The following is a 27,127-nucleotide window of genomic DNA, read 5'->3' as shown; positions in this document are numbered from 1 at the left end:
AGTGGTTAGGGGCAATCAGGCAGGCAGTCAGGCGAGTGGTTAGGAGCCAGCAGTCCCAGATTGGAGAGGGTGCAGGCTGGGCTGAGGGACAATACCTCCCCCCCAGTGCATGAATTTCATGCACTGGGCCTCTAGTATAGTCAATAATAATGTAATAACTATATATGGTATGAAGTGAATACTGGGAATATCAGGGGAGCACTTTTAAAGCATATGACTGTCTAACCATTATGCTGTACACCTGAAAATAATACAAAATAATATTGAATGTAAACTGTATTAGATATAGGGGTATATTCCTCCATGATATCCTTATCTAGCTGAGCAAGCAGGAGTTAACATCATGAGGCTGAATATTGCACCAGCCAGCAAAGTTGATCTCTTTTCCCTAGGCCCACCAGAAAGGTAAATACTCCAATACTGAAGGAAGCAGACTTATCCCAAAGGTCACCCTCAATCTATATTTTTTGTGTCGGAAACCCAGAATAAACACATCCTGGGAACTTTAAGGCCAGAGAGCCCTACTGGCTCCACAGAAGTCAAGTCAATACCCTAGCAGGGAGAGAAATTGCTTCACTCACCATCAAACCTCCAACCCCAGGCAAGGAAGGGAGGGTAATGCTCATGTGACTTGTGCTGAAATAGGGAAGGAAGGGAAATGTGAGATGGGACTGGGAGTCAAGTGAGAGATATAGGGAAGGAAGGGAAGTGAGCAGGCACAGATACTGGCAGCCATCAGGAGTTCGAGCCTCTTTGACAGCAGGAGGCAGGAAGAAAGGACAGAAGTGGCTCTGGCTATGATGGGGCTCTTGCTGGGTCTGCTGTTCCTGGGCCACCTAATGATGGTCACCTATGGTAAGGCAGAAAATTGTGGCCTGGATGCTACTGCTGGCATGGGCAAAAGACTGGGGTGTGGGCGGTAGCATTGAATGCCAACTGAGGAAAGACTATTTCTGCTGAGCAGGAGTTTCTCAGCCAGTACTGCAGACTCTCTCAGCTTTGGTAAGAAGAGAGGGAGGTAGTTGAAGGCTGGTGAAGGATCCAGGAGGTAAAGAAATGGAAAGTATCCACATACTTTTATGGTTCTTGTTTTTATCTCTGGGACATTCAGAAGGTACCTAATGCTTCCCAAATCCCTCCACCGTCTGCTGTCTTTCAACTGAAATTCTACCATTATAACTTCAGGCTTTGATCCCTGTTAATACACATATCTCCCAAAGAAGGAATGTTGTTGAAGAGCTAGATAGGACCTTAAAAGTAATCTTGAGTCATCCTTCACTGTTATCTGTTCACATACTTCCAGTGACTGCTAGTTCACTACTTTTCCAGGCCATCTTGTTTATTCAGGGGAATCTCCAACTGTTAGAAAGTTATTCCTGATATTAAACTAAATCCACTTCCCTGTGACTTCTCTCCAAATGTCCCAGCACTGTTTCTTGGATACACACAGATCATATCTGCTTCCTCTATACTGTGACAGCCCTTAACATTTATGAGAATGAACATCATGTCCCCTTGACCCATCTCTTATTCAAGCTAAACAGCCCCACATCCTTCAACTTGTCTTCACAGAACTTAGTTTCTTACCACCTTCTTGGGTAACTCACTTCCCTGTCAACATGGCCAAGATTGTCTGGGGTAATAATGGGAAATTAATGTTGGACACATATTCCTAAAGAGGTCTGACCATAGCATAGTAGCATTATTTCCTTGGGTCTTCTTCCATCTTTATATCCATGAGAATTGAGATAGTCTGTTAAGAAAATAAGACTGAGTAATAACTAAATGCAACCTATGGTAGGTCAAAGGGGTTCCTGCTGCACCCCTGCTTCTTTCATATTCTTAGATATAAAGGTTGGATGGTATTAGCTTTGTGTCCTTTGTACGGTCAGAAAGAATCCAGCTTACCATAGCTGACTCAGTTAAGGCTATCTTATCCTGGGGCTCTATGATCCATCAAATTCTAGAACTTCAAGCTAGAATTAAGTCACCTAAAAGGGAAAAGCATTGGTGGCAGAATTAATGTTCCTATAAATAGTGTTCTTTCTAGAACTACAATATTTTCATTTTCTAACACCTTTTACAGTGCACTTCCCTACCTTTCTTCAAATGTGTTGGTTTGAGGTGGAACTTATAAAGGCAGGGCTGGGGCTCATGGAAACATTTTTTAAAAGTTAAATTTAAATCATGTGTGGGCATGCACATGAGAGCTCATATGTTTATTGTGTCATCCCCAGACTCTGAGGTCCTCCAAACCTTGGAGCAGGGCTTTCATTTGAGTGTAGGGTTTTACAGTATAAGACCTGAGATTCAGGACATACTGAATGGCCAATAATGCCTTTCTCTCCCTGGATCTTAGCATACCCAGCTCATTTGTACAGTGAGGGGATCATGTTAGCTGGCCTCAAAGGACCCTGCCAACTGGACAGCTCTTTAGGACTATTTGGTTTCACTTCTGAAAAGCCTCTAGAGGCCTGAATCAGCTATTAAGCTTAAGACACATGTTGAAATAATTATAATAAAAGTAAATAATAATATTTGAATTTTATGAACATTATAAAATTTTATAAACATTTATTATCTAAGTTAATACTCTATCTAGGAGGCAACACAAAAAAGGAAGAGTGGCCAGACATAGGAATGTGGGGTTATGGGAAGATCTCACCGTCTGTGTAATGGTAGGAGGAACAAGATTCAAAAAGGGATCCATACTGAGTTCTCTAAAGGGGTCCACATCCAGAAAACTAGGTCTTTCCTTTCTTTAAGGCCATTACACAGGCGCCAGACTTTTTTTCCCTAAGTCCAGGTCCTGGACTAGAATGGGCCCCGTATTCTTCCCTCTTTCTAAAGTTAAACCCTTTTCCAACAAGCCTCTTGAGTCAATGCTCATCCTTGGTATTTCTCTTGAAGGGAGCTAATATTTGAATACAATTCAATTCTTTCCCAAAGGAAAAGAACAAGGCTCTAAAGTTCTAGGAAAATATTTTTAGAAAGTAGCCAACAGATGGGAGAATTCTTTTCCAGGCAGTCAGGGGATATTATCCAATCATAGGATAACATCCCTTTAAGCCATGCCAAGTAGGCCCAGGTAAGGGGGTTGCTGGCTTTAGCCACAACTGAAGCCAGAAACCCCTTAATAAGTTTAATAAGTTAAGAAGGTAAGAAGGCAGTAGCTTCTGAAAGCCTTTATTCTAGGCCTTGAGGCCAAGATCTGTTCCTGCTATCTGTGTCACTTCGGATAATTATCTTTCTCTCTCTGAGCCTCAGCCTTGCCCATATGTACCATGAGGGAATGTGACTAAGTGGTTTATAAAAGCCCTTAGATGTATGCAGTTCTAGAAATCTTTAAAACACTATCTTACCTGGTCTCCCAAGACCTGTTGTACTAAGTACCTAACCATTTGGTGGTTTTCATGGCTCCATAATGTGTAGAGCATCCACTCAAGTGTTGAGGCTTTCCTGAAATAGATTTTCCCTAACCAATCTTCCAGGAAAGTCAGGAGTATTGGTTAATTTGGCCAACAATTCACATTGACTTCCATGCCAGCCCTGTTTTTGGAAGCAGAGGCTACTGTGTGCTTTTTGGCTACCCTACACACAAGGGATGGCCTATTACCTGCCCATAATTTGGTGAGTTCCATCAGGTTGTGAAGGGTGACTTCCTTGCCTGCTCATGCCTTAACTTTTCTTTTAGGTCATTATTAAAGCTGACTATGATCCAATCTAATTGATCTATCCACCTTAGGGAAAACATAGTGAAGATTTCTGTAGGATAAGAATCAAGACCAATATGAGAAGTTTCCCTTGAAACATGGGACAGGATTGGCATTTATCCAACACCTACTGAATGCCAACCACTATTCTAGGTGCTTTAACACCTATGAGCTCATTTTATCTTCATAGTAATCCTCTGTGTAAGGTTTATTATCACCTACGTTTTATGGATAAAGCTCAGACAGGTTTAGCAATTTACCCATGGTCACACAGACAGATATATGGTAGAGCAGACCTTGGATTTATATTGGTGTTATTATTCTTACCCATCATGCAGCCTTTCACTACCCTCCTGAATTTACTAGGCACTCCTACTCAATGTTTTTTTTAGGTTCTCTGAGTACCACAGGGATTGTTGGAATGTGTAAGTCAATGCTATTGAGGTTACCTTCACTTTGTAAATAAAAGTATTTGAGAAATAGTATAAAGTTACCTTTCCTGTGATGCCCTGTGCCTACCATATACTTTCTCTTTATTCTACTACTGAACAAGTAGGAAGAAGAGGAGAAAAGAGCACTAAAAAGAAGGAGGACAAAGAGGGTAAAGATGAAAGGATGGGTGGAAGAAAAGAGAGGGGAAGAAAAAAAGTGAAAATGGAATAACATGAGATTATTAGAAGTCTGGTTATGAACTCTGTCCCATAACCCTATTCTGAGGTGGAAAAGTTATGTTTGACCCAATACTAAAAATGACTTCCAGGACTGGGAAATTGGGACTGGCTGTCCTTGTTCTTGACAGAACAGAGTGATCTATGTGAGAATCCCCAGCAAGTTCCCAGAGAGGATAATGTGAGCCAGGCCTTGCAGTTTCCCCAAGGTTAGAGGGAAGACATACATATGCATAGACAAAGGCATTTTCAGCTGCTCTAGGTGTCCTCAGAGCAGAATTATGCTCTGTTCCCCAGGAGGGGAGTATGAGAATGATTTTAGGAAAAAGGAAGGGAGATTTGGGACAGCTGGAGGAAGATTAATAGAAAAGAGCCACCCTAGCTCCCAAGAGGGTGTGCCATCTATGTCTGTATTTTTTCTCTGTTGCCCATCTTCAGGCCATCCCATCCTTGAAGCACCTGAGAGTGTAACAGGACCTTGGAAAGGGGATGTGAATATTCCTTGCACCTTTGCTCCTCTGAAAGGCTACACTCAAGTCTTGGTAAAGTGGCTGGTACGACGTGACTCAACCCCAATCACCATCTTCCTACGTGACTCCTCTGGAGATCATATCCAGCAAGCAAAGTACCGGGGCCGCCTGCACATTAACCGTGAGGTTCTAGGAGATGTGTCCCTCCAACTAAAGACCCTGGAGATGGATGACCGGAGCCACTACACTTGTGAAGTCACTTGGCAGACTCCTAATGGCAACCAAGTGGTGAGAGATAAGATCATTGAGCTTCGCGTCCAGAAACGTGAGTCACTGAGGGGGTAGGAAAGTACTGATAGACAACGACTCAATAGAGGACTATAATCCTAGGAAACCCTGAGAAACCCAGAGACATTTGTTCTAACCAGAGGGAGTGTACAGGCAAAGTTTCCACAGGAATACTTTCATGGCATAATTTTAAAAATGTTAGGAAGGGTTCTTGGTGTTCAAATCTCTACCCCTTGAGTGTCATAAAAAGTTTTGCATCCATAGCTTTGTTGTCCTCTTTGGGCTCTGGGTCTTAAAACTCATAAAAATGAGGATATCTTATCAGGATATTGGATATTGAATTGATGTTGACAGAGAAGCTCTGGGGACAGGGATGCAAGGGTCAGCTAAGATGAGTTTTGTTGACTTGATAATTTTACAAATATCTCCTGTAATTCAAAGGCTAAATAATCCCAAAACTTCTAGAGCTTAAAAAAAAGCTATATTATCTTTTTACAGTCAGTTGATTTTTAACTCCAGGTAGTCCAAAACCCAGATAATGCAAAACAGTGCCTAATCTTCTAAAGGAAGGTATTTTTATTTACATTGTCCTGTTTGCTTCTTTCTTCCAAAGTCAGGACCCCCTTTTAGTTCCCTTTGCAGATATGTACATATCCCTATACCCTGAAAATATGTTTCAGTTTTGTGTCCCATATTCTTGTAACTTACCAGAGCCTCTTCTCTTGTCTTCCCTTTGCAGTCCCTGTTTCCAAGCCCACAGTGACAACTGGCAATGGCTATGGCTTCACAGTGGTCCAGGGAATGAGTATTAGCCTTCAATGCCAGGCTCAGGGTTCTCCTCCCATCAGTTATGTTTGGTACAAGGAACAGACTAACAACTCAGAACCCATCAAAGTAGCATCCTTGAGTACCTTACTTTTCAAGGCTGCAGTGTTGGCTGATTCAGGCTCCTATTTCTGTACTGCTAAGGGCCGGGTAGGCTCTGAGCAATGCAGCAACATTGTGAAGTTTGTGGTCAAAGGTGAGCAACCCTCTCTCCTGGTGAGCATATCCATGGACAACCTGATTCTAGATACACCTCAGTAGAATGTCTATTCCAGAGAAGAAAGATTGATGTGTGTGTGTGTGTGTGTGTGTGTGTGTGTGTGTGTGTGTGTGTGTGAGGGCGGGGGGCTGGAGCGGTATTGGGTTGTAAGACCACAAAGAAAGAAAAATTTTGGACTGGGGGAAATAGGGCAGGAGATAATACTTGTCCTGCTGTAGGTTAAATAAAGATGGTAAAGGGGAATGTGACATTTACTAGATACGTAGTTTCTTTCAATTTTCCTCCCTTTTCCTAAAGCCAACTATAAGTTCTAGTTCAGGTGTCAATGAAGACTAACTCTGGTTAATCAAGGTCTGGCTATTTCTTACAACATTATCCTGGGAATACTACAAACTGTGTACATAAAGACTGTAGGGCCCTAGTTGGTTTGGCTCAGTGGATAGAACGTTGACCTATGGACTGAAGGGTCCCGGGTTTGATTCCAGTCAAGGGCACATGCCTGGGATGTGGGCTTGATCCCCAGTAGGGGGCATGCAGGAGACAGCCAGTCAATGATTCTCTCTCAATGATATGTGGATATCCCCTCTCATCATTGATGTTTCTATCTCCCTCTCCCTCTCACTTCCTCTCTGAATATATATATATATATATATATATATATATATATATATATATATATATATATATATATTAGACAGGGGTTTAAATGAACAGCTCAGCAATGATATATCTAAATGAGTCTTGCTGCCTTCCAAGAGATTTCTTTGGAAGGGAAGATGTGTTTTCCCACAAGCCTGCCATTGCTCAAAACATTTTGGGAACAAAATGTTTTTAGGGAATTGTCATCAGAACCTCCTAAAAATCACTATCCTCTGAGGATAGCTCTATATAAGGAATGTCATCAAACTTGCTCTCACCAATTGTGTTAGGAGACTGATGTTAGTTTGAGACTCCTGTGTTTGACTGAAAGGATTTGTTTTCCAAGTTGAGTTGTAATAACAATGTGCATGCTGTAGGTTTTGGTCTATTAATTTTGGAGGAAACAAGTGTTGTCTTACTCTGAGATAATTATATGTATACTGGCCCAGTTCTCTGAGATTTTACAATCTGGTCAAGCAGAGAGAGCAGGGAATGTCCAGAAAGTCCAAGACTGTGTAATTTAAAGAGAAACAAGTTGAAATTTTCACCTTTCTGTAAGTTAGTTCCTAACCCATCTGGTTAGGAACTTGATCACAACCAATCAATCTGTATATTTCTTATCATAGTCCATGCTTACAAGCAATAAAGCAATGCTCATGATTTCCTTTACTGACAGATAAAGAAACTGAGGCTCAGAGGAATTACTCTGAACCTTCCAACTTTTCTGCTCACTGATCCAAGCTTCTTTCACTTCAATATTTTTTTTTACCTGCCTCCTTCTCTACTTAAACCTTGTCCCGTGAATCTGTTCCCCTGTTTCATATCTGCCTTGTTTAGCTCTCAGCCCCTCATCCCTCTCCCTCAACCACTGTGCTGTTTCTCAGTTCTGGAATAGACCATGTCTTTGCTCATGCTCTTGGACTACTGAGCTCTACTCACAAAAGAATACAGATAAGCATTACCCCATGTTTGTTTTATGCTCTGTGACATCCAATTATTGTACCCATGCTGTATGCCAATAAATTTGCTCATTTTTGTCCTATTCCTAATATCAGTTATTCATCTTCTCCTTATCTAAGAAGATCAAGGTGAATTTTTTCAACCACCTTCTCTGCCTTAACTTTTCTGTACCCATTACCTCTTGGATTAAAGTAAGATGTGTCATTCTTCTCTCCACAGCAAACTCTCTACTTGAGGTCTTCATTTCAGCAACTCCAACCCACTGTTCCATCCATTATTCTTGACCTAATCCTACTATGTGTGTATATATATGCCTAACATATGTATGTAAGCCTAGTATATATATGTAAATAATATATATCTACACTAATAAAAGAGAAAGATGCAAATTAATCATCACTCCACCACTCTACTACACCCACAAGCCATGCCCACCAGCCAATCAGGAGCAAGTATGCAAATTAACCCAACTAAGATGGCAGCAGCCACGGAGCTGGAGCAAGCAGGAGGCTTGGGTTGCTCCTGGCGATGGAGGAAGCCAAGCTTCCCGCCTGCCTTGGCTGGCCCTGGGCTCTGCTCAAGTCTACAAAGTTTCAATTATAGAAGATAAATAAATCCCAGATACCTGCTTCCAGCTGGCTGTGGCCTCCGCTCAAGGAGGCACTGAAAAAAAAAAAGAAAAAGAAAAAAAGGAGGAGCTGGGAACTTGGGTCACCGGGGACCGTGGCCAGCCTGAAAAGGGCCCTCAGCCCCTCACCCAGGCTGGCCACACCCCCATGGGGGTAAGCAGACCAGCAGGGGGGCCAGTTGGGGGTGAGCAGACCATCAGTGGGTGTCAGTTGGAGGTGATCAGGACAGTGGGGGGGGCAATTTGGAGTGAGCAGGCCAGCAGGGGGCAGTTGGGGGTGAGCAGGCCAGTGGCGAGGGAAGGTGGGGGCGAGAAGGCCAGCATGGGGGGCAGTTGCGGGTGATCAGGCTGTTGGGGGGGGGCATTTGGGGGTGAACAGGCTGGCAGGCAGAGCAGTTAGGGGCAATCAGGCAGGCAGGGAGGCAGGTGAGTGGTTAGGAGCCAGCAGTCCCGGATTGTGAGGGATGTCCGACTGCCGGTTTAGGCCCCATCCCTGTAAACTGGCAGTAGGACATCTTTCAAAGGGTCCCAGATAGAGGGTGCAGGCTTGGCTGAGGGATATCCCCCCTCCCCATGCACAAATGTCGTGCACCTGGCCACTAATATATATATATATATATATATATATATATATATATATATATATATATATATGCTTTTTTTACATTCAATATTATTTTGTATTAGTTAAAACTGCATAGTGGATAAATGATCATATACTAAATGTTTCAAGTGCCCACCTAGCACCACACATAGTTATTATGATATTATTGATTATATTCCCCATTTTGTACTTCACATCCCCATGACTATTTTGTATCTACCAATTAGTACTTCTTAATCCGTTACTGAGCCCACCAAACCTTCCCCCCGCTCTGACAACTATCAGTCTGTTCTCTGTATCTATAAGTCTATTTCCATATTATTTGTTCATTTATTTAGTTATTTAAATTCCACATATAAGTGAAATCATATGGTATTTGTCTTTCTCTGACTTATATTGGCTATTTCAAGTAATGCTGCAGTGAATATAGAGGTGCATGTATACTTTCAAATTAATGTTTTGGGTTTCTTTGGCTCTATAGCCAGAGATGGAATTGCTGGGTCATAAGACAGTTCTATTTTTAGTTTTTTGAGGAACCTCCATATTCTCCATAGCCGCTAAACCAATCTGCATTCCCACCAACAGTGCATGTGGGTTCCCATTTCTCCACATCCTCAACAACACTTCTTGTTTGTTGATTTATGGATGATTGCCATTCTAACAGGAGTGAGGTAATATCTCATTGAAGATTTTTAAATTTTATTTTTGTAAAGAGAGAGGAAGAGAGAAAAACATTGAATTGTTGTACCACTTATTTATGCATTCATTGGTTGATTCTTTTTTAAAAAATATATTTTATTGAATTTTTACAGAGAGAAAGGGAGAGGGGTAGAGAGTTAGAAACATCGATGCGAGAGAAACATCGATCAGCTGCCTCCTGCACACTCCCTACTGGGGATATGCCTGCAACCCAGGTACATGCCCTTTACCAGAATCAAACCTGGGACCCTTGAGTCCGCAGGCCGATGCTCTATCCACTGAGCCAAACCGGTTAGGGCTCATTGGTTGATTCTTATATGTGCCCTGACCAGGTTCATAGGTTGATGACCTCTAAGTTCATAGGTTGATGCTCAACCACTGAGCAACACTGGCTGGTCAGGGGCCTTCATTTTAATTTGCATTCTCTGGTGATTATTGATGTTAAACATCTTTTCATTTATCTACTTGTCATCTGTATATGTCTCTTCAGGTCCTTTGCCCATTTCTTAATTGGATTGTTTGTTTTTTTGGCATTGAGTTATATATGTTTTTTTAAAAAATATATATTTTATTGATTTTTTTACAGAGAGGAAGGGAAAGGGATAAAGAGTTAGAAACATCAATGAGAGAGAAACTTCAATCGGCTACCTCCTGCACACTCCCTACTGGGGATGTGCCCACAACCAAGGTATATACCCTTTACCAGAATTGAATTTGGGACCTTTCAGTCTGCAGGCCAACGCTCTACCCACTGAGCCAAACTGGTCAGGGCAAGTTACATATGCTTTTAATAAATTTAGTTATTATCCAATTATCAGATGTATCATTATGCATATGTTCTTCTATTCAGTAGGTTGTCTTTTCCTTTTTCTAATGGCTTCTTTTGCTGTAAAACTTTTTAGTTTGATATACTCCTGTTTGTTTATTTGTCCTTTGTTTTCTTTGACCAAGGAGATCTATAAGAAAAATAATTGCTGCTTATGTTTTTTTCTAGAAGTTTTATGGTTTCAAGTCTTACATTTTAACTAATACATTTTGAGTTTATTTTTGCTTATGGTGTTAGTGGATATGTTTCTCTCTTTTTTTTGCATTTATTTGTTCAATTTTTCCAACACCACTTATTGAATGGACTATTTACCCCATTGTATGTTCTTGCCTCTTTTGTCATATATTAATTGACTATATAGGCATGGGTCAATCAATACCTATTTCTGGGCTCTCTGTTCTGTTTCATTGATGTATGTGTCTGTTTTTATACCAGCACCATGCTGTGCTGTTTTCTTTACTCTAGCCTTGTAGTGTAGCTTAACATTAGGTATTGTGATACTTCCAACTTTGTCATCCTTTCTCAAGGTTAGTGTGACCATTCAGGGAATATATTAATTCTATGTAAATTTTTGGATTATTTGTGTTATTTCTGTGAAAAATGTCATTGGTGTTTTGATAGGAATTGTGTTGACTCTATAGATTTCCTTGGATAGTATGGACATTTTAACTGTGTTGTATGTGGTTTCTTAATTTTTTTTCTTCAATGTTTTATAACTTTCCAAATACAGGGTTAATTTACACCCTTGTTTAGATTTCTTTCTACATCTTTTTTATGCAATTGTAAATAAGATTGCTTTTAGTTTCTCTTTCTTTTGATTCATTACTGGTTTACAAAAATGCAACCGATTTCTATATAATTATTTTGTACCTTGATACTTAATGAATTCATTTATAAGTTCCAGTACTTTCTTGGTGAAATCTTTAGAGCTCTTAAAATCTATTATCATGTCATCTATAAATAATGGCAGTTTAACTACTTTTTTCCAATTTAGATGGCTTTTATTTATTCTTCTTGTGTGATAGCTATATGTAGGCCTTCCAGTACTATACTGAATAAGATTGATGAAAGTGGACATCTCTGTCTTGTTCCTAATCTTAAGAGAAAGACTTTTAGTTTTTCTCCATTGAGTATGGTGTTACCTGTGGGTTTGTCATAAATAGCCTTTATTATGTTGATGTATGATCCTCTATTCCCATTTTGCTGGAGTTTTATCACAAATAGATGCTGGGTTTTATCAAATGCTTTTCCTGCATCTATTGATATGACCATATGACTTTAATCCTTTATTTCTTTTATGTTGTGTATCATGGCAATTGATTTGTGGATATTGAACCATTTTTGCAGACCAGGAATAATTCCCAGTTGATGATTGTAGTTGATCTTTTTAATGTATTGTTGAATTTGGTTTGTGAATATTTTGTTGAAGATTTTTGAATCTATGTTCATCAAGAACATTGGCCTATAATTTTCTTTCTTTGTAATGTCTTTATCTGGTTTTGGAAGCACAATAATACTGGCCTTGTAAAATAAGTTAGGGGGTACTCCTTCCTCTTGAAATTTTTGGAATACATTGAGACAAATAGGTGTTAGTTCTTTGAATCTTTGATAAAATTCATCTGTGAAACCATCTGGTCCAAGACTTTCATGTATTGATAGGTTTTTTCATTACTGCTTAGATTTTGCTTGTTGTAATTAGTCTGTTCAGATTTTCTATTTATTCTTGATTCAGTCTTGGAAGATTGCATGTTTCTAAGAATTTATTCACTTCTTCCAGGTTGTTCAATTTGTTTGCATATAATTGTTCATAGTATTTTCTTATAATTCCATGTATTTATGTGGTGTCATTTATTTCTTCTCTTTTATTTCTGGTTATATTTATTTGGGTCCTCTCTGTTCTTTTTCTTGATGATTTTCACTAAAGGTTTATCAATCTTGTTTATCTTTCCAAAGAACCAGCTCTTGTTTTCATTGATCATTTGTACTGTTTTTTTAGAATCTATATTATTTGTTTCTGCTGTGATCTTTATTATTTTTTTATTATTTTTATTATTTTTTTCCTTATAGTAACTGGATTTGGTTTGTCCTTTTTCTAGTTCCTTTAGGTGAAAGTTTGGATTGTTTATTTGAGATATTTCTTGTTTCTTGAGGTGGCCTGTATTGCTATTAATTTCCCTCTCAGGATTGCGTTGCTGTATCCCATCGATTTTAAGTTTTCATCTTCATTTGTATCAAAATATCTTTTTATTTCTTTATTGATCTCACTGTAATCCATTCATTGTTTAGTAACATGTTATTTAGCCTGCAGGAGTTAGAGTGTTTTTCAGGGTTTTTTCCTTTTAATTGATTTCAAGTTTCATACCATTGTGGTCAGAGAAGATGCTTGATATGATTTCAATTTTCTTATACTTATTGAGACTTATTTTGTGTCCTAACATGTGCTCTATCCTAGAAAATATTCAATGTGCACTAGAAAAGAATGTATAGTTTACTATTTTAAGATTAAATTCTCTTGAAATAGCTTTTAAATTCAACTGCTCTACTGTATCATTAAGGCCACCATTTCCTTGTTTTTCTCTCTGGAAGATATATCCATTGATTGCAATGTTGTGTTAAAGTCCCCTACTGTGATTGAATTACTGTTGATTTTTCCTTTTATGTCCATCAAGTTTTGCTTTATACATTTAGATGCCCCTGTGTTGGGTGCATAGACTATTACAAGGGTTATATCCCCTTGTTGGATTGAATTTTTATTATTATGTAATCTTGTTCTATGTCTCATATATAGCTTTTGCTTTAAAGTCTGTTTTGTGTGTCATAAATACTGCTATCCTGGTTTTTATTTTTGTTTCCATAAAACATATTTTGCATAACATATCTTTTCATCTCTTTGCTTTGGTATGTATTTTGATCTGAAGTGAGACTTTTCTAGCTAGCATATATGTGAGTCTTCTTTTCTTATCCATTTAGCTACCCATTGTCATTACATTGGAGCATTTATTCCATTTACCTTTTTTAAAATTTTTTTACTGATTAAGTTATTACATATGTGTCCTTATTCCCACATTACCCCCCACCCCTCACTCATACCCTCACACCCCTGTTATCTATGTCCATTGATTAGGCCTATATGCATGCATATAAGTCCTTTGGTTGATCTCTCCCCCTTACTCCCACCCTCCCTTACCTTCCCTCTGAGGTTTGACAGTCTGATCAATGTTTCTCTGTCTGGGGATCTGTTTTTGTTCATCAGTTTATGTTGTTCATTATATTCCACAAATGAGTGAGATCATGTGATATTTATATTTCTCCAACTTGCTTATTTCACTTGGCATAATGCTCTCCAGTTCCATCCATGCTCTTGCAAATGGAAAGAACTCCTTTTTTATTTTAGAGAGAGAATATTTTTTATTTTATTTTTTTAATTAATAAATATTTATTGTTCAGATTATTACAGCTGTTCCTCTTTTTTTCCCCATAGCTCCCCTCCACCTGGTTCCCACCCCACCCCATGCCCTTACCCTCTGCCACTGTCCTCATCCATAGGTGTAAGATTTTTGTCCAGTCTCTTCCCTCACCCCCCACACCTCCTTCCCCCTAAGAATTGTCAGTCCATTCCCTTTCTATGCCCCTGCTTCTATTATAATCACCAGTTTATTCTGACTTAATTTTTAGGTTCACTTGTTGATAGATATTTATTTGCTGTCACTTTGTTGTTTATAATTTTTATCTTTACCTTTTTCTTCTTCTTCCTTTTCTTAAAGAATATCCTTAAGCATTTCATATAATCCTGGTTTGGTGGTGATGAACTCCTTTAGCTTTTTCTTATCTGTGAAGCTCTTTATCTGGCCTTCAATTCTACATGATAGCTTTGCTGGGTAGAGTAATCTTGGTTGTAGGTTCTTGCTATTCATCACTTTGAATATTTCTTGCCACTCCCTTTTGGCCTGCATGGTTTCTGTTGAGAAATCAGGTACTCTTTGTAGGTAACTAACTGTTTTTCTCTTGCTGCTTTTAAGATTCTCTCTTTGTCTTTAGCCCTTGGCATTTCAATTATGATATGTCTTGGTGTGGTCCTCTTTGATTTCCTCTTATTTGGGATTCTCTTCGCTTCCTGGACTTGTAAGTCTAAAATGCAGAGACAAAGAAACATGTCACAAATGAAAGAAATGGAGGAAAGCAAACTAATGGAGGACATAGAGTTCATAACCACAGTTATAAGGCTACTCAAGAATCTTCTACAAACCTCCAAGGAACTTAGTAAGACCTTCAAGGATCATAATGAGAATGCAAAAAAAAAAAATGGAAAAGGACCAGTCAGAAATTAAACATACACTGACTGAAATTAAAAATAATATACAGAGATCCAACAGCAGACTAGAGGATCCCAAGAATCAAGTCAAAGATTTGAAATATGAAGAAGCAAAAAATACCCATCTGGAAAAGCAAAACGAAAAAAGAATCCAAAAATATGAAGATAGTGTAAGGAGCCTCTGGGACAACTTCAAAAGTACCAACATCCGAATTATCGGGGTGCCAGAAGAAGAGAGAGAGCAAGATACTGAAAGCCTATTAGAAAAAATCATGACAGAAAACTTCCCCTACTGATGAAAGAACTCCTTCTTTATTACTGCAGCATAGTATTCCATTGTGTAGATATACCACAGTTTTATAATCCACTCATCTACTGATGGGCACTTAAGCTGTTTCCAAATCTTAGCTATGGTGAATTGTGCTGCTATGAACATAGGGGTGCATATATCCTTTCTGATTAGTGTTTTAAGTTTCTTGGGATATATTCCTACAAGTGGGATCACTGGGTCAAATGGGAGTTCCATTTTTAGTTTTTTGAGGAAACTCATTACTGTTCTCCACAGTGGCTGCACCAGCCTGCATTCCCACCAGCAGTGCATGAGGGTTCCTTTTCCTCCACATCCTTTCCAGCACTTGTCGTTTGTTGATTTGTTGATGATAGCCATTCTGACAGGTGTGAGACGGCACCGCATTGTAGTTTTATTTGCATCTCGTGGATGATTAGTGACTTTGACCACATTTTAATTTCATATGTCTCTTGACATTTCTTCTGTCTTGTGTTGAAAAGTATCTATTTAGGTCCATTGCCCATTTTTTTTATTGAAATATCTTCTTTTTGTTAGGTTGTATGAGTTCCCTGTAAATGTTGGAGATTAAACCCTTATTGGTGATAATATTGGCAAATGTGTTCTCCCATGAAGTGGGCTTTCTTGTTGGTTTGTTGATGGTTTCTTTTGCTGTGCAAAAGCCTTTTTATTTTGATATAGTCCCATTTGTTTATTTTCTCTTTAGTTTCCATTGCCCTAGGAGCAGTATCGGTGAAGAAATTGCTCCTGCAGGAGTTAGAGTGTTTGGCATATGTCTGACATTTTTCTGCCTGTGGATTCCACTACTATTTTTATGGTTGCCCATCTTATGTTTAAGTCCTTTATCCATTTTGAGTTTATTTTTGTGCATGGTGTAAGTTTGTGGTCTAATTTCATTTTTTTGCATGTATCTGTCCAATTTTCCCAACACCATTTATTGAGGAGGCTGTTTTGACTCCATTATATGTTCCTGCCTCCTTTGTCAAATATTAATTGAGCATAGTGGTTTGGGTCAATTTCTGGATCTATTCTATTTCATTGATCTATATATCTGTTCTTGTGACAGTACCAGGCTGTTTTGAGAACAGTGGCTTTGCAATACAGCTTGATATCTGGTTTGGAGATCCCACCAATTTCGTTCTTCTTTCTCAGGATTACTGCAGCTATTTGGGGTCTTTTTTTATTCCAGATGAATTTTTGGAAAGTTCATTCTAAGCCTGTGAAATATGCCACTGGTCTTTTAATGGGGAATGCATTGAATCTATAGATTGCTTTGGGTAGTATGGACATTTTGATGATGTTGATTCTACCAATCCATGACCACGGTATGCTCTTCCATCTGTTTGTCTTCCTCTATCTCTTTTTCCAGTGTCCTGTAGTTTTCCACATACAGGTCATTTACCTCTGTAGTTAAGTTTATTACTAGAAAAAAACCAAGATGGCGGCATAGGTAAACACGGGAGTTAGCTGCCTCGAACAACCACTTCAAAAATACAACTAAAAGATGGAACGGACATCACCCAGAACCACAGGAAAGCTGGTTGAGGGGAAATTCTTCAACTAGAAGGAAAGAGAACAGCATATGAGACTCAGAGGAGGCGCAGTGCGGAAAATAAAAAGGTGCGGAGGTATGCGCAGAGAGGGCTGGTAGCTGAGGGCGCGGTTGTCTGTTTCAATAGGGAGGGAGGCTCAGGCCCTGAGCTCCAGTTCTGGGTGAGTCTCTGGGCACCCAGACTCAAACGGGAGAAGCAGGGCTGTCTAGCATCGGTCGGAACGCTAGGGCAGCTTTCTCTCCGAGGTTTGCAGTGGTTGCTGGGACTCTGAGAGGCAGAGCCTCTGGGGACGGGACTGAGAGCAGCCATAACTGCTCCCTCTGCCTGCCCTGTTTCATCCCGTGTGACCCGCCCTGCCAAAGCCCAGCACAGAGCCATTTGCCGGATAGCCTCAGGCAAAGGCTAGATTAGCACCTCCCTAGAGGACAGAAGTTTTCCCACTGCAGACACAGCTGATTCTCACAGCCAGTTGGCCTGGAGGTCAAATCCCACTAGTATTAACTACAACAATCAAGGCTTAACTACAACAAGACTGCGCACAAAGACCACTAGGGGGTGCACCAAGAAAGCATAAAAAAATGCGGATACAAAGAAGCAGGACAAAACTGTCAATAGAGGATATTGAGTTCAGAACCACACTTTTAAGGTCTCTCAAGAACTGTCTAGAAGCCGCCGATAAAGTTACTGAGATCCTCAAGAAACCTAATGAGACCCTCGATGTTATGATAAAGAACCAACTAGAAATTGAGCATACATGAACTGAAATAACGAATATTATACAGACTCCCAACAGCAGACCAGAGGAGCGCAAGAATAAAGACAAAAATTTGAAATGCGAAGAAGCAAAAAACACCCAACCGGAAAAGCAAAATGAAAAAAGAATCCGAAAATACGAAGATAGTGTAAGGAGCCTCAGGGACAGCTTCAAGCATACCAACATCAGAATTATAGGGGTGCCAGAAGATGAGAGAGAGCAAGACATTGAAAACCTATTTGAAGAAATAATGACAGAAAACTTCCCCTACCTGGTGAAAGAAATAGACTTACAAGTCCAGGATGCACAGAGAACCCCAAACAAAAGGAATCCAAAGAGGACCACACCAAGACAAATCATCATTAAAATGCCAAGAGCAAAAGACAAAGAGAGAATCTTAAAAGCAGCAAGAGAAAGAAACTCAGTTACCTACAAGGGAATACCCATACGACTGTCAGCTGATTTCTCAACAGAAACTTTGCAGGCCAGAAAGGAGTGGCAAGAAATATTCAAAGTGATGAATGCCAAGAACCTACAACCAAGATTACTTTATCCAGCAAAGCTATCATTCAGAATTGAAGGTCAGATAAAGAGCTTCACAGATAAGGAAAAGCTAAAGGAGTTCATCACCACCAAACCAGTATTATATCAAATGCTGAAAGGTATCCTTTAAGAAGAGGAAGAAGAAGAAAAAGGTAACGATACAAATTATGAACAACAAATATGCATCTATCAACAAGTGAATCTAAGAATCAAGTGAATGAATAATCTGATGAACAGAATGAACTGTTGATTATAATAGAATCAGGGACATAGAAAGGGAATGGACTGACTATTCTTGGGGGGGAAAGGGGTGTGGGAGATGCGGGAAGAGACTGGACAAAAATTGTGCACCTAGGGATGAGGACAGTGGGGGGACTTAGGGCAGAGGGTGGGGTGGGAACTGGGTGGAGGGGAGTTATGGGGGCAAAAAAGTGGAACAAATGTAATAATCTGAACAATAAAGATTTACTAAAATAAAAAAAAGAAAAAGAAAAAGAAAAAAAAAGTTTATTCCTCGGTATCTTAATTTTTTTGGTGCAATGGTAAATGGGTTTGGCTTTTTAGCCTCTCTTTCTGTAAGTTCATTATTGGTGTATAAAAATGTCATTAATTTCTTGGCATTAATTTTATATCCTGCTATATTGCCAAATTCATTTATTAAGTCTAATAATTTTTTGATGGAGTCTTTAGGATTTTCTATGTATAGTATCATGTCATCTGCGAATAAGGACAGTTTTACTTCTTCTTTTCCAATTTGGATGCCTTTTATTTCTTCTTCTTGTCTAATCGCAATGGCTAATACTTTCAGTACTATGTTGAACAGGAGTGGTGAGAGTGGGCATCCCTGTGTTGTTCCTGTTCTTAGGGTAAATGGTTTTAGTTTTTGCCCATTGAGTATGATGTTGGTTGTGGCTTTTATTATGTTGAGATATGATCCTTCTATTCCCACCTTGCTGAGAGTTTTAATCAAGAAAGGGTGTCGGATTTTGCCAAATGCTTTTTCTGCATCAATTGATATGACTGTGATTTTTATCTCTCAGTTTGTTTATGTGATGTATCATGTTTATTGATTTGCGGATATTGTACCATCCTTGCATACCCAGGATAAATCCTACTTGGTCATGTTGTATGATCTTTCTGATGTACTGCTGAATCAGATTTGCTAGCATTTTGTTGAGGATTTTGGCATCTATGTTCATGAGGGATATTGGCCTGTAATTCTCTTTCATTGTGTTGTCTTTATCTGGTGTTGGTATGAGGGTGATGCTGGCTTCATAGAATGAGCTTGGAAGTGTTCCTTCCTCTTGAAATTTTTGGAATAGTCTGAGAAGGATAACTTTTAGTTCTTCCTTGAATGTTTGGTAAAACTCCCCATGTGAAGCCATCTGGCCCTGAGTTTTTGTTTGTTGGAAGCTTTTTGATGACTGCTTCAACTTTTTCCATAGTTTTCAGCCTATTGAGATTTTTAGAATCTTCCTGATTGAGTTTTGGAATGTTGTATTTTTCTAGGAATATGTCCATTTCCTCCAGATTGTCTAGTTTGTTAGAATAGAGTTGTCCATAGTACTTTTTTTTTTAACAATCCTATGCATTTCTGTTGGGTCTGTTGTTATTTTGCCTCTTTTATTTCTGATTTTGTTTATTTGGGTCCTCTCTCTTTGCTTCTTGGTGCGCCTGGCTAGAGGTTCATCAATCTTGTTTATCCTTTCAAAGAACCAGCTCTTGGTTTCATTTATTTTATATATATATTTTTTGTTTTGTGGTTTGTTTTGTTTTATTTTGTTTGTTGTTGTTGTTGGTATTTATGGCATTTATTTCCACTTTAATCTTTATAAACTCCTTCCTTCTGCTCACTGTGGTATTTTCTTTTTGCTCTCTTTCTAACTCTTTAAGTAGTAGAGTTGGATAATTTATTACAATTTTTTTCTTGTTTTTTCATGGTAGGCCTGTAGAGCTATACACTTCCCTCTCAGGATTGCATTCAGTGTGCTCCATAGATTTTGGATTCTTGTGTTTTCATTGTTGTTCATTTTCAGGATGCTTTTAATTTCTTCTTTGATTTCCTTGGTAACCCTATCATTATTTAATAACATGGTATTCAGCTTCCAAGTGTTTGAATTTTTTGATTCTTTTTATTGTAGTTTATTTCTGATATTATGCCAATGTGGCCTGAGAAGATGCTTTATATGATTTCAATCTTCTTCAATTTGGAGAGGCTTTGCCTGTGATCCAGTCTGTGGTCAACCTTTGAAAATGTCCCATGTGCACTTGAGAACAACGTATATTCTGTGGATTTGGGGTGAACTGTTCTGAAGATGTCAATTAGATCCATCTGATCTAGTGAGTCATTTAGGATTGCTTTTTCTTTGCTGATTTTTTTTGTCTAGAAGATTTATCCAGTGATGTCAGTGAGGTATTAAGTTCCCCTTACTATGATTGTATTTTTGTTGATCTCTCCCTTGATATCTTCCAGAAGTTTTTTGTTTGTTTGTTTGTTTTGTTTGTTTGTGTGTGTGTTTTGTATTTGGGTGCTCCTGCATTGGGTGCATATATGTTTACCAGAGTTCTATCTTTTTTTGTATTGATCCATTTAGTATTATGAAGTGGCCTTCCTTATCTCCTGTTATGGCCTTCACTTTGAGGTCTGTTTTGTCAGATATAAGTATTGCTACCCCAGGTTTTTTCTTATTTCCATTTGTCTGAAAGATATTTTTTCATCCTTTCACTTTCATTCTATGTGAGTCCCTTTGAGGTGGGTCTCTTGTAAACAGCATATATATGGGTCATGTTTTCTTATCCATTCAGCTCCTCAATGTCTTTTGATTGGAGCATTTAGAGTGTTTACATTTAAAGTTATTATTGATAGTTACTTCTTTGTAGCCATTTTTATTTTTTGTGCCTGTGTTCCTTCTTCCATTTTTATTTATTCTTTTTACACCAGTCCCTTTAGTATTTCTTGCATTGCTGACTTGGTAGTGATAAACTCCCTTGGCTTTTTTTTTTTTTTTTTTGTCTGTAAGCTCCTTATTTCCCCTTCAATTTCTAATGATAGCTTTGCTGGATAGAGTATTCTTAGATTCAGTCCCTTGCTTTGCATCACTTTGTAAATTTCCTTCCATTCCTTTCTGGCCTTATGTGTTTCTGTTGAGAAATCATTTGATAATCAAATGGGAGATCCCTTGTAGGTAACTTTGTGTCTCTCTCTTGCAGTCTTAAAGATTCTCTCTTTGTCCTGAATGCTTGCCATGGTAATTATGATGTGTCTTGGTTTGGATCTTTTTGGATTCATCTTGTTTGGGACTTTCTGTGCTTGTATGACTTTTTTCTTCCCCAAATCATTGAAGTTTTTGGACATTATTTCTTCAAATAGGTTTTCCAAACCTTGTTCCTTTTCTTGTTGTTCTGGCACCCCTATTATTTGTATGTTGCTTTGTTTCATGTTGTCCCAAAGCTCCCTTAGGCTCTCCTCCTGTCTTTTAATTTTTTTTTCTCCAATTGCAGTTCATTTTGGGTGTGTTTTTCTTTCCTGTCTTCTAATTTGCTAATTCGGTCCTCTGCTTCTCCTAGTCTACTGTTGAAACTTTTCATAGTGTTTTTTTAGTGTAGGTATATCACTGTTTATTTCCTCTTGATTCTTACATAAGTTGTTGATTTTTTTCATCCATCTGGTTTATGATCTGTATGACACTTATTCTGAATTCTGTTTCTGACATATTTTTTGCCTCTATTTCACTTATCTACTTTTCTGGCTATTCCTTTTTTCTTTTGGGGGTTTCTTTTTCTCCCCATTTTTGCTGTCACCAAATGATCTAGGTGTTGAGTCACACTGGGGCTGCTCCTCAGACAGCAGCAGCTACTCAGGTGGCAGCTGGTCCAAGGGTGGGCACTGCTCATGCAGCTGCTTGCAGCAGTGATGGCTCCTCTGGCTCGTGGGGGTGGGCTGCTTGCACAGCTGCTGCTCCTCGGACAGTCACTGGCTGCTTGTGCAACTGCTGCTCCTTGGACAAATACAGGTTCTTCTCGGATGTGGGAGGGCTGCCCGTGGCTGCTGCTCCTCAGATGGGGGCAGGCCACTCATGGCTGCTGCTCCTCAGAAGGGAGCTGGATGCTTGCAGGGCTGCTGCTCTTTGGATTGGGCTGATTTCACAGCTGCTGCTCCTCAATCGGGTATAGGCTGTTTGCTTGGCTGCTGCTCATGTGCTCACAGTGTCCAGCGCTAAAGCATCAGGCCAGCTGGAGTGGAGCCCATGGCCAGGGTGGCTCAAATCTTGTTGTCCATGGGACCACAGCCAAGGCAGCAGTTCCCTGTCGGGATTTGCTGTAGAGTTCTAGGTGGTGTCTTGGGCGCCCTGGGTGGAGGTGAGGCTGGGCTCTCAGTCATAGTAGCTCTCCCCTTCAAGATGGCATGGCCTCTGTGGTAGAGCCAGCTGCCCCGGGACTGTTTGCAGTGGTAGCAGAGGCTGTCCGGCTAGAAGAGTCCAGTCCACCAACCACCGCAGGTCCTGTGGGATCTAACTGTCCCTCACTCATGTACACACACAGACACACACACACACACACACACAGCACACATCCCCACACTCCCCTTTCGCTCCCTCATTCATTCACACTCTCTCCCTCACTGCTGTCCTCCTGGCTACCATCTTCCTGCCTCTGTAGTTGGGTCTGGAGTGTTATTGACCCATTCATGGATGGAGTCTCCTCTCTGGGTGTCCAGTTAAGTGACTTGCTCTCTACCATGTTGACCAAACAAGACAAAATCAACTCAACAAGACATGACACAAAGGGAATAAAACACGAATGTACTCACGGCACTGATAACCCCAATATAAGTGACCACCAGGGAAAAGAGAATTAGGGGAGAGAAAAGAGAGCACAAATAATATGGAGGAGAGAAAAAATGGAGGAAGTGGGGATCCGTTTTACAACCTAGTTACCTAAGTCTCAAGGCACCACTTAGTGGATTAGTACCTGGTGCAACCATTTTGTAGCCAGAAGTTGCCAGTGACCTGCGCTATCAGAATTCACACAGCTGCTTCTACCAGGTTGCTCTGCAATGGTGGGGGATGGGAAAAAAGCAAGGGAGCTTTGTGTATTCTGTGTCTTTGCTCTCTCCAGTGGGTTTAATTGCAATAAGTACAGAACACTTAGGCTAAAAGTTTGTTTTGTTTTCCCCAGTGTTTTCATGAGTATTTTACTGTCGGGTGGGCCACAGAGGAATGATGGTCAGGTACATGTGTCTGTAAAATGGTTTGTCTGCTACTGATGAGCTATGGAATGCTGGAAACTTTTGCACTGTCTCCTGCTCCTGACTCTGTGCCAAGGCTCAATATATGATAGTAACTATGGCCTGACTGTTCTCTCACTCTGCTTCTTTGGTTTGCTCAGTAGTTATGGTTTGTACCATGTGTCCACCACCCAAAGTCAAATCTTCTCTTGTCATCTTATATTAGGACCCTCTTCTTCCTCTACCTCTTTCTCTCTAGCAACCACCACACTGCTGTTTGTGTTCACGAATTTCAGTTTTATATCCCACATATGAGCTTTTTATGACTGACTTATTTCACTTAACATAATATTCTCAAGGTCCATCCATTTTGTTGAAAATGGCGTTATTTCATTTTTTCTTATGGATGAGTAGTATTCCATTGTGTATATGTACTACATCTTCTTTATCCAGTCTTCTATTATGGGGCAATAGTTATTTCCAGTCTTGGCCACTGTAAACAATGCTGCAATGAACATAGGAGTGCATATATCTTTGTAAATATTTCTAGTTTTTTGGGTATATGCCCAGTAGTTGGATTGCTGGGTCCTATGGTAGCTCTATTATTAAGTTTTTGAGGAATTGTCAGACTGATTTCCATAGTGATTGTACCAGTCTACATTACCAACAGTAGTGAATGAGGGTTCCTTTTTTTTCCCACAACTGCTGCAACACTTGTTATTGTCATCCTTTATTTTCAATCCATTTTCATTTTTAAATCCTAAATATACATGGCATGTAATTTATGCTCTTGTATTTATTTTCCCAATCTCTGTTTTTAAATTTAAGAGTTTAATCTGTTTACATTTAATGTAATTGTTAATAAGGTACCATTTCTTTGAAATTAGTTAATTTTTATATTTTGTCTTTATTATTCCTCTATTTTTCTTTATTGCTGTCTTTGGTGTTAAATAGATGTTTTCTAGTGTACTTAGTAATTTCTTTTTTGTTTCTCGTACCATATATTTTTAGATATTTTCTTGGTGGCTGCCCTAGGGACTACCATTAATTATTAATGTACTATAATCTAGTTTGGATTATAACAATTTCATTTCCATAGTCCATAAAATTTGTGTGTCTATGTAGCTATATTCTTCGTCTTCTTATGCTGTTATTGGAACAAATTTTATCTTGATACATTGTAATCACATCAGCATAGATTTATAATTATTGCTTTCTGTATTTGTGTTTTAAAGCAGGTAGGAAAAATGTTACAAACAAAAATATATTTATAATTTCTTTGTACTGAATAGTTACCTTTACTAGTGCTTTATTTCTTCATTTTGATTCAAGTAACTATCTAGTACTCTTTCATTTCAGCCTGAATAATTTCCTTTAAAATTTTTCATAAAGCAGATCTGGTGGCATTAAACTCTCCCAGTTATTGTTTATCTTAATATGCTTTAATTTCTTCTTTGGTTTTGAAGGTAGTTTTGATAAATATAAAATTCTTTTTTAAAATATATTTTTATTGATTCCAGAGAGGAAGGGAAAGAGAGAGAGAGATAGGAACATCAATAATTACAGTGAATCATTAATCGGCTGCTTCCTGCATGCCTCCTACTGGGGATCAAGCATGCAACCCAGGCATATGCCCTCACCAGGTATTGAACTATGACCACCTGGTTCATAGCTCAATGCTCAACCACTGAGCAACACCAGCAGAGCTAACTATAAAATTCTTGACTGATAGTTTTTTAATTTTTTTTATTAAAATTTTATTGTTCAGATTATTACATTTGTTCCTCTTTTTCCCCCCATAACTCCCCTCCTCCCAGTTCCCACCCCACCCTCTGCCCTCACTCCCCACCCACTGTCCTCATCCATAGGTGCACCATTTTTGTCCAGTCTCTTCCCGCATCCCCACACCCCTTTCTCCCCCAAGAATAGTCAGTCCATTCCCTTTCTATGTCCCTGATTCTATTATAATCAACAGTTCATTCTGTTCATCAGATTATTTATTCACTTGATTCTTAGATTCACTTGTTGATAGATGTGTATTTGTTGTTCATAATTTGTATCTTTACCTTCTTCTTCTTCCTCTTCTTAAAAGATACCTTTCAGCATTTCATACAATACTGGTTTGGTAGTGATGAACTCCTTTAGCTTTTTCTTATCTGTGAAGCTCTTTATCTGACCTTCAATTCTGAATGATAGTTTTGCTGGATAAAGTAATCTTGGTTTTAGGTTCTTGGTATTCATCACTTTGAATATTTTTGTCACTCCCTTCTGGCCTGCAAAGTTTCTGTTGAGAAATCAGCTGACAGTCGTATGGGTAGTCCCTTGTAGGTAACTGAGTTTCTTTCTCTTGCTGCTTTTAAGATTCTCTCTTTGTCTTTTGCTCTTGGCATTTTAACTATGATGTCTCTTGGTGCGGCCCTCTTTGGATTCCTTTTGTTTGGGGTTCTCTGCGCTTCCTTGACTTGTAAGTCTATTTCTTTCACCAGGTAGGGGAAGTTTTCTGTCATTATTTCTTCAAATAGGTTTTCAATATCTTGCTCTCTCTCTTCTTCTGGCACCCCGATAATTCGGATGGTGGGACGCTTGTAGTTGTCCCAGAGGGTCCTTAGACTATCTTCGTATTTTTGGATTCTTTTTTCATTTTGCTTTTCTGGTTGGGTGTTTTTTGCTTTTTCATATTTCAAATCTTTGACTTGATTCTTGCGATCCTCTGGTCTGCTGTTGGGAGTCTGTATAATATTCTTTATTTCAGTCAGTGTATGCTTAATTTCTAGTTGGTCCTTTATCATAACATCGAGGGTCTCATTAGATTTCTTGAGGGTCTCATCAAGTTTATCGGTTGTTTCTAGAAAATTCTTGAAAAACCTCAAAAGTGTGGTTTTGAACTCTATATCCAGTAGTTTGCTTTCCTCCATTTCTGTCATTTGTGTCCTGTTTCTTTGTCTCAGCATTTTTTATGCTTTGCTGTGTTGATAGAGTGGCTTTCTGTGCTAAGTGTCCTATAGGGCCCAATTGCTCAGCCTCCCCAATTACCTGAGGTAGACACTCTTGGTGAAACCCCTTGTGGGCTTTGTGCACAGTCTTGTTGTAGTTAAGCCTCGATTGTTGTAGGTAACACTGGGAGGATTTGACCTCCAGGCCAATTGGCTGTGAGAATCAGCTGTGTATACAGTGGGAGAACTTCTGTGCTGAAGACACCCTTATGGGGCAAGACTTGCTTCAGTGGGGCTTCGGTGCTCACTGAGTCTGCCCCCTGAGTGTGTCCCTTATGGATCTGCAGAGTTGGAATTGGATGGTCCCACTCTGACCACTGGGTACACTGGCTCTTGGATCTAAGGAGGTGCTAAACTAGCCTCTGCCTGAGGCTACCCAGCAGAAGCCAGTTGTAAAGCAATGCAAGTTGCCCTGGGGCCTTGGGGTAGGTGCAGTTTGTTAAGTAATTTTCAGATTACAAAGGGTCGCGCCTTTCATATGCAAACGCCTCTGTGCACGGCTTGGGCTGGGCGAGGTCCCAGGGGATCAACAGAGCGGGTGGAGCAAGCCCTATGGCTGCTCTCAGTCCTGTCCTCAGAGGCCCCAGCAATCACTGCGTGTGCCTCCAAGAGAAAGTTGCCCTCGAGTTCTGACCGATGCCAGACAGTCCCGTTTCTCCCATAGGAGTCTGGGTCCCCAGAGACTCACCCAGAACTGGAGCTCAGAGCCTGAGACTCCCTCCTGATTGAAAAAGACAATCGTGTCCTCAGCTGCCAGCCCTCTCCGCATGCACCTCCGCACCTTTGTATTTTACTTTCGCACCGCACCTCCTCTGAGTCTCGGTATGCTTTTTTCTTTCCTTCTAGTTGTAGAATTTCCACTCAGCCAGCCTTCCTGTGTTTCTGGATGATGTCCGTT

General features: G+C 39.6%; 1 protein-coding gene across 1 annotated transcript in view; it reads left to right on the top strand.

Annotated features, from left to right (window-relative positions):
- Positions 1-667: 667 nt before the first annotated feature.
- The window catches only part of VSIG4 (V-set and immunoglobulin domain containing 4), a 36,972-nt gene continuing 10,512 nt past the window's right edge, over positions 668-27,127 (top strand). The window contains 3 exon segments of the mRNA XM_081080816.1: positions 668-855; positions 4,820-5,176; positions 5,879-6,160. Coding sequence (XP_080936942.1) covers positions 798-855; positions 4,820-5,176; positions 5,879-6,160 — 697 coding nt within the window. The 5' untranslated portion in view covers positions 668-797.

This window comes from Myotis nattereri (genome assembly GCF_964212035.1).
Source record: "Myotis nattereri genome assembly, chromosome: X".
Lineage (NCBI taxonomy): Eukaryota > Metazoa > Chordata > Mammalia > Chiroptera > Vespertilionidae > Myotis > Myotis nattereri.
The sequence above is the reverse complement of the archived record's forward strand: the minus strand, read 5'-3'. Positions and strand labels throughout refer to the sequence as shown.